This window comes from Mauremys mutica, chromosome 2, assembly GCF_020497125.1.
Source record: "Mauremys mutica isolate MM-2020 ecotype Southern chromosome 2, ASM2049712v1, whole genome shotgun sequence".
Classification (NCBI taxonomy): Eukaryota; Metazoa; Chordata; order Testudines; family Geoemydidae; genus Mauremys; species Mauremys mutica.
The window spans coordinates 191,585,905-191,599,336 of record NC_059073.1 but is presented as its reverse complement, the minus strand read 5'-3'; the positions used below and the strand labels follow the sequence as shown (position 1 = coordinate 191,599,336).

The 13,432-nt window shown below is 40.6% G+C and overlaps 1 protein-coding gene across 1 annotated transcript in view; it reads left to right on the top strand.

The window, feature by feature from the left end:
* Positions 1-13,432, top strand: part of ABCA13 (ATP binding cassette subfamily A member 13) — a 282,083-nt gene that overhangs the window by 258,946 nt on the left and 9,705 nt on the right. The window contains exon 59 of the mRNA XM_045007417.1: positions 633-725. Coding sequence (XP_044863352.1) covers positions 633-725 — 93 coding nt within the window. The remainder of the gene's footprint in view (positions 1-632; positions 726-13,432) is intronic.

Below are 13,432 nucleotides of genomic sequence, written 5' to 3'. Positions count from 1 at the left end.
GAGGGTCATACATTTGTTCTAATATTTGTAAGTCCCGGTAATTCATTATTATTTGAAGCATTAAAATACAGCATGGTGCAGCATCTTTTAGAACTTTGGTGCTATATCCTAAATACATTTCTGTTTGGGTCATTTTGTGGTCTCTACTCTGTCACCCATAATAATATTAAATAGTAGTTCACTTCACAAGGACTAGCATGATTCAAAAGAAGCAGTGTCGTTTTACCACGCTTCCCTGCCAAACATTCCAACCCTAATTTGGAGTGACCTCCACTACGCATGTTAGAGAACAGTTGAGCTGATAGCCCAGTCCTTAGCATCTCTGCTGAGAGTGCAAATAAGGTAGTTAATTAGTGCCTGTAGTAGTATGGCTTTTGTAACATGGCCAAAATTATCCACTTAGAAACAGACTGAAAACATGAATTCATTTTTATGGGACTCCACCAGCTGTCATATGGTAATAACTTTTGGTCTCTACTGATTAGTGATGCATTTGAACCATTGACCTAGAAGTGAAAGGTTCTGTATCCCATCTTCTCTGCCATCCAGACTTCTTCAAATTTTAATTAAAGTTTGTCATAAATAACTTTAATCTTTCCTAATTATTGTTCTTTTCACCATTTTTCCTCTAGCATGGAAGAGTGTGAAGCCCTCTGCACTCGGCTTGCTATTATGGTCGATGGCAGTTTCAAGTGTCTTGGTTCTCCCCAGCATATTAAAAACAGGTATTATGTGTTGACATCTAACCTACTGCTGCTAAATTCAGGCAGAGATTTAGCTAGACATTTTAATAGTGCCAATAGGATATAAATACTTAAAACTGCAGACAATTTCCCCATACCTGCCATTACTGAAGTTAAAAGAGAAGCATTTAAGATGTTTAAGCAAACTAAATGGATGTATTACATTGCTGAAATACTCTATAATCTGCACTGGTATTTGAAAGACAAAAAACTGTATCTAAATCAAGTTCCTACTGCACCCAACCTGAGAAATGGATTGTGTGCAATTTGACATTTTGCTGGATTCATAAAAAAAAGCCTTATGTTCATCACATAGCTCTCTGCTCATAGAAATAAGCATGTACCAGAACAGTAGCCACTAAAGAAATGGTTTCTCGCCGCTCAAATTAGCTATCCCTCTTGCCTAATACCTTCTTGAGCTGACTTCAGTGGTAATTGTATGTCCTCAGAATCAGACTCTATATTTATAAATAATAATGTTCCTCTCTTTCCTTTTCATGGACTGAGCACTCTCAATTCTGCTTTGTCTGTGCTCTGAAGTCAAACATAATCTATATAAGTGGGTATGTTATAAAGAGGACAGGTGCACATTACCAACAGGAAAATAGGGCAAGAAGCAGTGGGTTAAACTTCAGCTTTTAAAACTTAGATTAAATGTTCGAATAAATTTTATGGGTCAGTTTCTCATCTGGAGTTAATCAACATAACTCCATTGGAATCAGTGAGGCTATGCTAATTTACACCAGCTGAGCATCCGTCATGATAACTGTAAGCACATTTAATAATAACAACAAGCTCTAAAGGGAATTTTTGGGTTCACAATCCCTGGAGATATCTAAGTCTAAAATAGTTATGCTTCATACTGGTAACTGGGGGGAATGAGAACTAGGCAGGGGAATAAACTAGGTGACACACCGGAAGTTCCTCCCAATCCTAATGATTTCAGGATACTCACAAATCAACAGCTGCTTTCCATTTCTCCAAAAGAAGGATTCCAGCAGAACATATTCTCAAAAGAGAGAGTATCTGAGACAAATTCATAGTCATTATTCTTGTAAAATTAATTATTTTTAAGTGGAAAAACAGCACACCGGGCATATTTTACATTATCAGCAGATTTGCATTCCTTCTATTTGCCACGTCGGGTTCTTTCAATAATTGACTCTTAATGGCATGCATGTGGGATTTTGTGATATGTGTCCTGGTTATCAATATCATTGAGGCATCTGTTGTGAGCCCGTAGTTAAAGCTGCACTGAGATTTTCACATAAAGAAGATTAAAATCTCTTTAGTTCACAGTTCAGAGATTGAATTTATTCTCCAAAATTTACCACAGATCTATTGATCCAGAGATCTATTGATTTTTCTACTCCCTTTGTGTATGTGTGTGGGGGGGGTTCCAACCTCTGGAACTCTCCTTCACCCCCCCAGCTTCTCTTATAGTTCATTCATTATTCCCGCCTCCTCCTCTGCCCCCTTTCAGCCTTATTTTCAGCCTTACTAATCTCACTGAAACCTTACAACTCAAAATGCAATGCAACTTATATTCAGCACCTCCTGTTTTCCTGGCATCCTAAATGCCCAGCTGCCAAACACTACTTCCCTCCTCAATCTACTACCCTTACTAACCACCCGTGCTACCTACTGCCTGCTTCACTCACCAATTCCTGCTGCCTGAAGCCTACCCACATCCCCATGCCCACTTACTCAGCACCCTTTAGTGTCCCTGTTTCTTTTATACCTTGTCAACACAGTATCCACCAGCACTGTAACACTTTGTACAAACAGAAACAAAAAGAAAAAAAAATAACCCCACCTCTTACACACGCGTGTGCACACGCACACACAATTAATTTTCAGTTAAGGTGACTCAAGTGAAGAAATTTAGTAAAATTTAGTGCAATCACTTAAGGCAATATTAACATCTAGATGAACTTGATTTAACCTGTTCTACAGCCCAAACGCAATTGCAGACTTTCTCCTGTCTACAACAAAATTCCCCTTCCACTTCCAACTGAAATGCACAACCTTAACTCTGACTTCCGCATGATTAATATATGCTATTGATAGATTATGCCTTGACTTGAAAAGGCTGCTGTTGTTATCACACTGAGACTGGAGTAAAGATTGTATGCTTGAGCGAGACTTTGAGGAATTTGATAAGTGCATTGTGTGTGGTTGTATCCTGGAAGTGAAAATGTGTTTGTAGCAGAGGTGAGGAATCCCATTCTATTTGAGTGGTAGAGGGTGTATTGTGCTTAGTCATAATATTAACTGATTTGCTTGGTGATTGATTATGCTGAAAGGAAATGCATGTAAACCACATAAATTGTAAATTAAGAATGATTTTTGTGTGTGTTGGTTACACAGGTGACCCTTTTTTTATTTATAGTTTATTTTAAAGCGAGAATTCTGCTGAAAGGAAATTCATGTAAACCATATTAATTGTATGTTAGAACATAAAAATGGCCATAGTGGGTCAGACCCATGGTCCATCCAGCCCAGTATCCTGTCTTTTGACAGTGGACAGTGCCAGATGCTTCAGAGGGAATGAACAGAACAGGTCAACATACTGAGTGATCCATCCCCTGTCATCGAGTCCCAGCTTCTGACAGCCAGAGGCTAAGGGACACCTAGAACATGGGGTTGCGTCCCTGACTATCTTGGCTAATATCCTGTGATGGACTTATCCTCCATGAATTTATCTAATCTTTTTTTGAACCTAGTTATACTTTTGGCCTTCACAACACATCCTGGCAATGAGTTCCACAGGTCAACTGTGCATTGTGAAGAAACGCTTCCTTATGTTTGTTTTAAACCTGCTGCCTATTAATTTAATTGATGACTCCTGGTTCTTTTGTTATGTCAACAGGTGAATATTATTCACTTTCACCACACCGTTCATGATTTTATAGACATCTATCATATCCCTTCTTGTCTCTTTTCTAATATGAACAGTCCCAGTCTTTCTAATATCTCCTCATATAGAAGCTGTTCCATACTCCTAATATTTTTTTGTTTTCCTTCTCTGCACCTTTTCTAATTCTAATACATCTTTTCTTGAGTGGGGACAACCTGAACTGCATGCAATATTCAAGGTGTGGGAGTACCATGAATTTATATAGTGGTATTATGATATTTTCTGCCTTATTATCTATTCTTGTCCTAATGGTTCCTAACATCTGTCAGCTTTTTGACTGCAGCTGCACTTTTGAGCAAATGTTTTCAAAGAACTATCCACAGTGACTCCAAGATCTCTTTCTTGATTGGTAACAGCTAATTTAGACCCCATCATTTTATATGTATAGTTGGGATTATGTTTTCCAGTGTGCATTACTTTGCATTTATCAACACTGAATTTCATCTGCCATTTTGTTGCCCAGTCACCCAGTTTTGTGAGATTGCTTTTTAACTCTTCACAGTCTGCTTTGCACTTAACTATCTTGACTAGTTTTGTATCATCTTCAAATTTTGCCATCTCACTGTTTATCCCCTTTTCCAGATCATTTATGAATATGTTGAACAGTGATGGTCCCGGTACAGATCCTTGGGGCACCCTGCTATTTACCTATCTCCACTGGGAAAAGCGATCATTTTTCCTACCCTTTGTTTCCTATCTTTTAATCAGTTATTGATCTATGAGAGGACCTTCCCTCTTATCCCATGACTGCTTACTTTGCTGAAGAGCCTTTGATGAGGGGCCTTGTCAAAGGCTTTCATTAACATTTAATTTCATTAAATTAAATTAGTGTGTCATTTAACATTAACAGAGGTATTTTATGTTGGTTGTACTGATGCTATGCATATTTTTATATTTTCAATTTGTTTTTAACCAATTCTTTACCCATGTTAATCTTTCTAGAAATTATATAGAATAAATATTCCCAAATCACTTGTAGCTATAGTGGTCCAACTGACAGTTGAGTGAAACAAATAAATCTGACTAAATATTGTGTCAGCATCTGAACCAAATCTTTGTCATTGGTTCATTTCAATTTAAAAGCCATACGTTTTTGTGACTAGCATAATTTTGTAACACTTTATTGGAACCTTATTTTAACACACTAAAATGAGGCAATGCTATATCATAGTAGAACCCAGTAGGAGACATATTTTTAGTTTACTTAAGATATTATTATTATGTCTTGAGGTTTTACCCATACATAAATATAGCAACTTAAACTCCATACTGAGATGTTATTTCTAGACTCGAATAATTTCTCCTGCTGTTTTTCTGTTTTCCCTATTCTCCCTTCCTGTTTTCCTTCTTCCCTATTCTCAACTGATATGTACACTGTTCATCCAGGGTCCAAGTTATGCTTGCAAGTAGTCCATCTCCTGTTCAGATTTGGGGCCATTTGTAAGACTATATTTATCTACGTTGACAAAGGTTTAAAATATCTCAAAATGCTTCCCACTACTAAAGTTATTGTTCAGTTCCTTTAGAGAAGGGATCAGCAATCTTTGGCACGCGGCCCATCAAGGAAATCCACTGGCAGGCCAGGACAGTTTATTTACCTGCAGTGTCCACAGGTTGGGCCGATCACAGCTCCCACTTGCTGTGGTTTGCCATTCCAGGCCAATGGGGGTAGCGGGAAGTGGCGACCAGCGCATCCTTTGGCCCCTGCCGCTTCCCGCAGCCCCCGTTGGCCTGGAACAGCAAACTGCGGCCAGTGGGAGCTGCGATCAGCCAAACCTGCGGTGCTGCAGGTAAACAAACTGTCCAGGCCCGCCAGCGGATTTCCCTCATGGGCCGCGTGCCAAAGATTGCCGATCTCTGCTTTAAAGGAAATCTCATTGCAGCTGGTAAATTTCTAAATAATGCCAAAAAGGCACTGTTACTTAGAAAGAGTGAGCTTAGAGGTGAGCTAGAAACTGAGTTCCAGCTATGGCTTGCAGGAGCTACATGCTTTAGTAGATGTGGCTGCTAAAACCTAATTTCAGTTGACTCCTGCCAAATAAGTCAATTACTCTAAATTGTGACTGGATTACATTTCTGCGCTCTCCCCAGCATCCTCCATATTATTTTATGTTTTTCAAAAAATTGCACAGAAGCGTTTTTATGTTTAATACAGCTGGCCAATCCCCTAGGAACAATATTTTGAATATCTTCCTTCATTCTGGGTCATCTGGACAGATTTCTCATAGTGAAATACCCATACCCATTTTTCAAGTGCTGGATGCACATCAAGTCTGTGCATAAATAAGATCAGCAAGCCAGCTGATTAAACTACCCAACAACTAATCCATTTGCTATGGCAGAGCTGGAGTGAAAATGTGTTGACAAACTAGTTACACTTTACCATTTAAAAAATTAGGTTGATGAGGAAGATTTTCGTCTTTCTTTCGAATATACTTGTGAATTTCTTAGAGTGAAAGGAGAGGTTTGAATTTAAAAATCTCATGAATATTCCAGCACTGAGTGGAAACAGTTACAATACTGAAGGATCCCGGTATTTATTAGGTAATAAAGTCACAATGTGTTTATTAGAAGCCATAAAACATGCAGTTAATGTCATGGAATAATGCCATTTTTATACCTGTTATCTTGAACAATCAAAATAATTTGGCATTTGACAAATCTGTTATTGTCACTGAGTGTGCAGGCATATATGTATACTATATTTATCTCAATATATTCCCAATTAAGAGTTAAGGTTAAAAGCAGCTTTCTGTGGAGTCCAGCTAGCACACCCTGAAAAGAAACATTTTCATTACAAATATTATATATCTTTAAAAATTCCCAAACATTAGAAGTCTGGGAATTAGCCCTATGTATTTGTATTTATACATATTAAACACCAAACTTTACATTAAAAGAACATGATTAAGTTGCAAACTCAAGCACAAGAAAGTTAGGAAATGCCAGAACTAAAGTTGCCTCAGCACTGAATGAGGCACAGGTCCTGTTAAAGACTTTAGCATAATGCATTTGCAAAGAGAGCCCTATTAAGGTTGCATAGGCACCCTTATTTCTGACATTTCCTGACTTTTGTGTGCTTGGCCTTGCAACCTTAATTATGTTGTTTTAATATTTTTTGTGTGTAATATCCTTGGTTTAAGTTAGCTTTTTTTAAAAAAAAAAAGCTAACTAACTGAAGAAAACAGAAATTCCATCATCTGGCATCAGATTGATATGCACATTAGGTCATCAGTAGGTTTGTAACCTTTAAATCCACTGTACAGACTTCTACCAGGTGAGCTAATGAAATAATTGATAGCAGTGGTAGGCTGCCATCCTCTATGTAGACCAGCACTAGAGGGGATGGTGTCAAAGACATTTGCTGACAGCTGAGGAATCATGAAGCTCAGGAATCTTGGTTTCCATTCCAGATTCTGTGATCTAGTGGGCACAGACTCTTTTATTCATTCTCCCCAACTATGACCTCTTCTGTCCCATCTGATACAATCTGTCCCTGTCCCAGTCCTAGCTCTTCCCTGCCCAACTCCTCATCCCAGTCCCATTCCCCTTGCCTCTCCAGTTCCAACCTCCACTCTGAGGCTTCTCATCTTAGCCCTGGTCTTCTTGCCCAGCAAGTTCTAATCAGATCCCTCCAGACATCCCATATCCAAACAATCACAGTCCCCTCTTCTCATCTGATCGGTCTCATTCTACCCTAAGGCATGTCCCCCAGCCCATATTCCCATTCCCTCTTGCTTCCAAAAGCTCCTTATCTAATTTGTGCTTCCCTTGCCTCGCTCCTTCTTCCAGCCTCTCTGCCAAGATTACCCATACTCCCCCTCACTGTGGCTCCTCTTCATATCTGTTTCCCTCACTTCAGTCTGCTGCCCCACTGGGTTTCAGATCCCAGTCTGCCCCTGCCTCTTCATCCAAACAGTCTTCCCTGACCTACTGGCTTCCAGTCATCCCTCCACCTCTTTTGCTCCCCAAGCCTCAATCCAGTCTCCTTCCTCAGCCACTCCCAATTTCCCTCTGCCATCCTCCAGTCCTGTCTCCACCCCTGCAAGTTCCTTCTCCCAATCTACTCCCCCACGACCCTCCCCCAACATGTATCTGGGTCTTGTACCTTCTGCATTCAAGTCAGGCAGCTTCCTCCTTGACACTACTTGAGGCCACAGGAGTGAGACTCCCTGTTCAGGTGACCAGACCTGCATAGCTCGTGGCAGCGCAAATTTGCAATCACAGGGAATGTTCTGCTCAGCCCAGGGCTGGAACATGTCTAACACGGAGAGTCTCTTTGGGGTATTTAATTGCTAAAATCTAAGTTTCTACTGAGTATGTGCACACTGCAGTTTTTCCTAGGCTTATAACTTGGACAAATCAGGTGGATCTTCATGGGGAGAGCAAAAAGAACATTCAGACACAAAGGACACCCTCTGACAAACTTCAAGTCCCTGCTACAAAGCTGGAGCACTAGAACTTTTCCAGCTTTTCCAGCTTGCCAGACTCTCTCAACCTGAGTAAAACAACATATTTTGGGTTAGCCTTATTCTTGACATTGGCCATTTTAGCTGAAATTTCCCCAAAACAAATTCAGTCTGAGGCTGGCATGAAGCATGAAAAATTTCAGCCCAAATGGTTAAAGGTGGGCAAAGTTAGAAGCAACTGAAAACAAGATCTTATAATGAGCTCTATCAGGCAACCTCAGCAGGTCTGTAATAGCCTGATCTGTAATACAGAGAGTCTGAACCACCACTGCATTACTCCACCAGTGGAAAGCCAGAGTATCTCAGTGGTGAATCAAGCTTAGGGGATGTGTGTGGGTGAACGTACACACACATGCATGTGCACGTGCACACACACACAATATTTATGTATACATGTGTATGTGAATACAGTTATCGAGATTTTGATATACAGTATGCTTCCCTTTATCCAAAACCCTATTATCCAAACCTCCGCGTTATCCAAATCCCTTTGTTGTTCCCCATGCAGAGTCCTGGTCTGGAGTCTCTGCTCTGCCCTTCACCTTACGCCTGCAAGGATTGGGCGTCACCAGCCATGCAGCAGCACAGGGAGCCCTCTGCAGCCCTGCTCTCATGGGAGTGAGTGAGCAGGGCAGAGCAGAGACCCCCAGCCAGGACTGCAAGGAGGAGAAAGAGGAGGGGGATGAGCCCCCAGCATCAGGGGAGGCCATCCCTCTACTGAATGGCTTCTGCCATCTTGATTATCTGAAATCCCAATTATCTGAATAAGATCCATGCCACCCTGCTATTTGGATAATTAAGAGTATACGGTGTATATAAAATAATCAAGATTTTAAAAATAGGTGCCTGCATTTAGGTTCTTAAGCCCATGAGTGTGTCGAGTGCCCAGCATCTCCTGTTGGCTGTGATGGGAGATGCTGGGAGCTAAGCATTTTAAAAAACCATGCCACTTACTTCGGGACTTAACTATGGATTTATGAGACTAGTTATGAAAAATCCGGGCTCTGAGTGTGTATAGATGGGCATGTCTTATGAAATATATGTCCAATACACAATATATGGCCCATACCTATGTATTATGTGTCAATCTGTCTGTTTTTACATTCCTGTTGTTACTTAAGAAAACAGAATTACGAAGAAAAATAATTGATGAATAGCTTATGAGAAGGAAATTTTATGGTTTTTTTAAAAAATGTTCTATAATCTACTCGTGACGGTGTATTTGTTCAGCAACACTGAGATGGTTCCACTTTGAATAACCATATAAGGAAATGGCATATAGTAGTTGGTACCAGTTTTGAATTTATTAGCAAGATTTTTTTAAAGAAAGCGGAGGTTTCATCAGATCATTTAATTTTTAATAGATAAATTTATCTCCATTTGTTTCTCTTTTTGAATACATGTGTATTTGTTTGTAAATGTTATTACATAAGAACAGCCATGCTGGGCCAGACCACTGATCCATCTAGCTCAGTATCCTGTAGTCTGACAATGGTCAATGCCAGATGCCTTAGAGGGAATGAACAGAACAGAGCAATTATTCAGTGCTCCACCCCCTGTCATCCAGTTGCAGCTTCAGGCAGTCAAAGGTTTAGGAACACCGAGTACGGGGTTGTGTCCCTGAGCATCCTGGCTAACAGTCAGTGATGGACCTTTCCTCCATGAAATTATCTAGTTATTTTTGAACCCAGTTATACTTTTTGCCTTCAACATCCCTTAGCAATGAGTTCTGCAGGTTTACTGTGCATTCTGTGAAGAGTCACATAGGGGGCCTAATCCTTTGTTTATGTGAGTAGTGCTAATTTAAGTCAGTGGGCCAATTTGCACCCATGATGACAGTTCATTTAAGGGGAAAAAATATTGCATCCAATGTATGGAAAGGAATGTGAAGTGAAGTAAATAGTTAAGCAATCCCGTGGTGAGTTGTTTCATATCCTTGAAATATGGCCAATGTTCTGGAGGATGTGGCTTATGCTCTCCCTTCTAGACATTAAATTCCAGTAATACTTTGATTTTATTGCCTGATATAATGTCATTCTTTGAGTAATCTGTTGATATTATATGAAGCAATAGAAGAGATCAATCAAGCTAGTTTTATACTAAAAGATAAAGTGTGCACATTATTTTTTCACAAGCAAATTTTCAGACAGAGCTAATTTAATAATGCGTATTTCCAGGCAGAGACAACAGAACTAGAAAGAACAACATCAGGGAAATGTGTGTTTTGAATAGTGAGATATATCTAGATGATTAGCTGCTCTGGCTAGTCATCAGGAATTAAGATACAGGCCCAGATTCTCCGCTTCACTGAAATTACATTTAGCAAACTTGGTGGGAGGGGTGGCGTGGGAATTCAGGGAGCTCCTTGCTGTAGCTTTCTGATACTCTGCCAATTCTTGGTGCAGGTTACAGGAGTACCTCCAAACTTCTGTAAGTTGGTGACCACTATCAGCTAGCACATCTGCCTATTGAGTGAAGCAGGAAGATGTTGGTATCCAGCCACTTCTGTTCCACTTGCTCCAGGCCCTTGCACTGAGCTTTTGAGAAGGTGACATAAAAGATGGTTTTAATGGCTTTGCATCCACTGGAGAATCCCCGGTTAGAGGAGACAGCCTCCATTTCCTTTATACTGCCTGTGTGGCACAAAGGGAACGGAGCAGGGCAGGGCACCAGCTCCGTAATATAGTTGGTATTTACAAAATAAGGGTCCAATCATGCAGACACTCAATGAGTAACTTTACTTCCATGAGCAATATCATTGGGTTTGGTCAGAGTCCAAATTGAGCAATTAGCCTGGTTGAAAAAGAGCGATATTAAAAACAAATGAAGGCAGCATTAAATTGATGTGCTTATAGCAATGGAAAACACCTTTGCTGAGCAGTGCCAAAGATAGGGCAACAGATGGCTGCTGAACAGGTGCACTGGTTCAACTGATGCTGCTTTAATGATTGTTTTCCTCCTCAGGTCTTGAACTGTTGGGTACTAAAGGTTTGATCCTAGCACTGCTAATCAAATCAGAATGTGGTGGTCTGTGTAATTCCACTTTGGGTTTCTGCATTAATTTTATCAGTTGGGTCAGAGAGGAAAACATTTAGAGGAAAAAATGGTCAGTTCAATTTCCATTGCCTCACTTGGCTACAGAAAGCAACCTGCTGGCTGATTACAGAAAAGGGGGAGATGATGTGGATGATCAGTGTTACCCTGTACAGAAACTTCTGCAGTAAAATAAAATATGAATTCAAGGTATAGGAGATGCATAATTTGACTAGCCAGAAACATTTCCCATTTTTGAAAGCTTTTTATTTGTACCCAGGTTGGTATTTATGCCATTCAGGATTAAGAATTACATTAAGCCACAGAGATTTCTGTCTGTGCTAATCAGAATTTTTATTTATTTTCATTGGAAACTTCACTGCATGCAACATTTTCATTTTATGAGACTGCTGAACATCTCCATAAAACAGCATTTTTCTGACTGTAATTCCACAGGACCTCTGTATACAGACACCAGAAGACTGATCAGAATCAATGATCTCTTGTAAAAGGTTACCTAAGCTTGGCTTTCATCTACATTGAACACCCTTGTTAACACTATCCATCTTTGTTGCAGTTTCTTTGTAATTTCTGCAGGGATGATGGTATGCATTTAAAAGATTTAAGTAAAAGTCTCGTATGTGTTGGTAAATCATTGCAAGGGAAACCAGCCAGCCACTGCTCTGGATTCCACAGCGTTCCACATCCCTCTCCTGTGATCATGTTATTCATGTGTTACTTCATGCTACTCAAAGAATGTTTGGAAATCAACAGCACAGATTGGGTAGTGTCACATTTGAACAAAATGAAATAATGGCATGTTACCTTTTCCTATGCTATTTAAATGTTTGGGTCCAAAAGCAATGGAAAATCAAAACAAATCATGTGCAGTGTTGGGGTGCTGTGTATATCTTTTTAAACAAGTCATTGCACTCATATTTTAGGGTACTGCAACACAGCTTTGCTATAAAGCCTCTGTACCAAACATTCCCACAATAAGATTCTTCAGTCTAATAAGATGCATGAAAATAATACTTTGCTCTATGGATCCAAACTTTTGAAATAATTTTCTAGATCTTCACCTGGTGTTAAATGCCAGGTAGTCGCAGGTACAGGGCTTTACACCAGCTAAGGATCTGGCCCAATGCAAATCTCTCAGCCGTTATTATAATCCACGTGTTTTATAAAGTAAATGGGTCAAAGGAACACAGACAATCTGTGATGAAAACACCTCCTGAATCCAAGGCTTGTGCTTTAGAATCTTATCTTTACTTCTTTTCCTTCTGAGACTATTGAGAAGAGGTTGAGCTGAGGGTTTGGGTGATTATATCTATGGGCAGGCCTTTTCTTTTTGTACCTTTGTATGTGTTCAGTCTGTGCAATGTGTAGCTATAGACATATTATTTTCCTAAACTTGAAGAAGGAAATGTATAATATCAGAGGGGTAGCCGTGTTAGTCTGGTTCTGTAGAAGCAACAAAGAATCCTGTGGCACCTTATAGACTACTCCAGATTATCTGACTGGCATGGGGAACATAGGTTTTGGGATTTTGGATAATCAAGAGGGCCGGAGCCATTTGGCAGTGGGGAGGCCTCCCCCACAGACAAGAGCTTGTCCTTCTCCTTGCTGCCCAGGCTGGGTTTCTCTGCTCTGCCCTGCTCACTCATTCCTGTGACAGGGGAGCTGCAAAGGGCTCCCCACATGCTATGGGGCCAGTGACACCCAATCCCTGCTGACACAAGGTGAGCAGCACAGGGACCGCTCTGCTGTCATGGCCAAGCTCACTCATTCCCATGACAGTGGGGCTGCAGAGGGCTCTCTGCACTGCCACAGGAGCCATTCAGCAGCGGGATGGCCTCCCCCATATCAGGGCCTTCCTCCCCCTCCTCCTCACAGTTCTGCCCAGGGGCCTCTGCTCTATTATCTGAACCTCCACATTATTCAAATCCCTTCCTTGTCCCCTAGCATGAGCGATGCGCCCTCTGTGGCATGGCTCCTGCTGGGGGATGAGGAAGGGATTTGGATAATGTGGAAGATTGGATAATAGGGTTTCAGGTGAACGGGAGTATACTGTATACCATTCCATCTACCACCGTTTTGATGATTATGATGATAATTTGCTCTATGTATGTTAAAGCCAAGAACTCAGCATGCGCCATGAGTTGTGTACTGGAAACTGGATATTTCTGCAGGGACATTGTGAAATAAGGAATCGTTCCCACCACCAGGCCTCAGAACCACCAGCCATTTGGCTAACATAGCCTTGC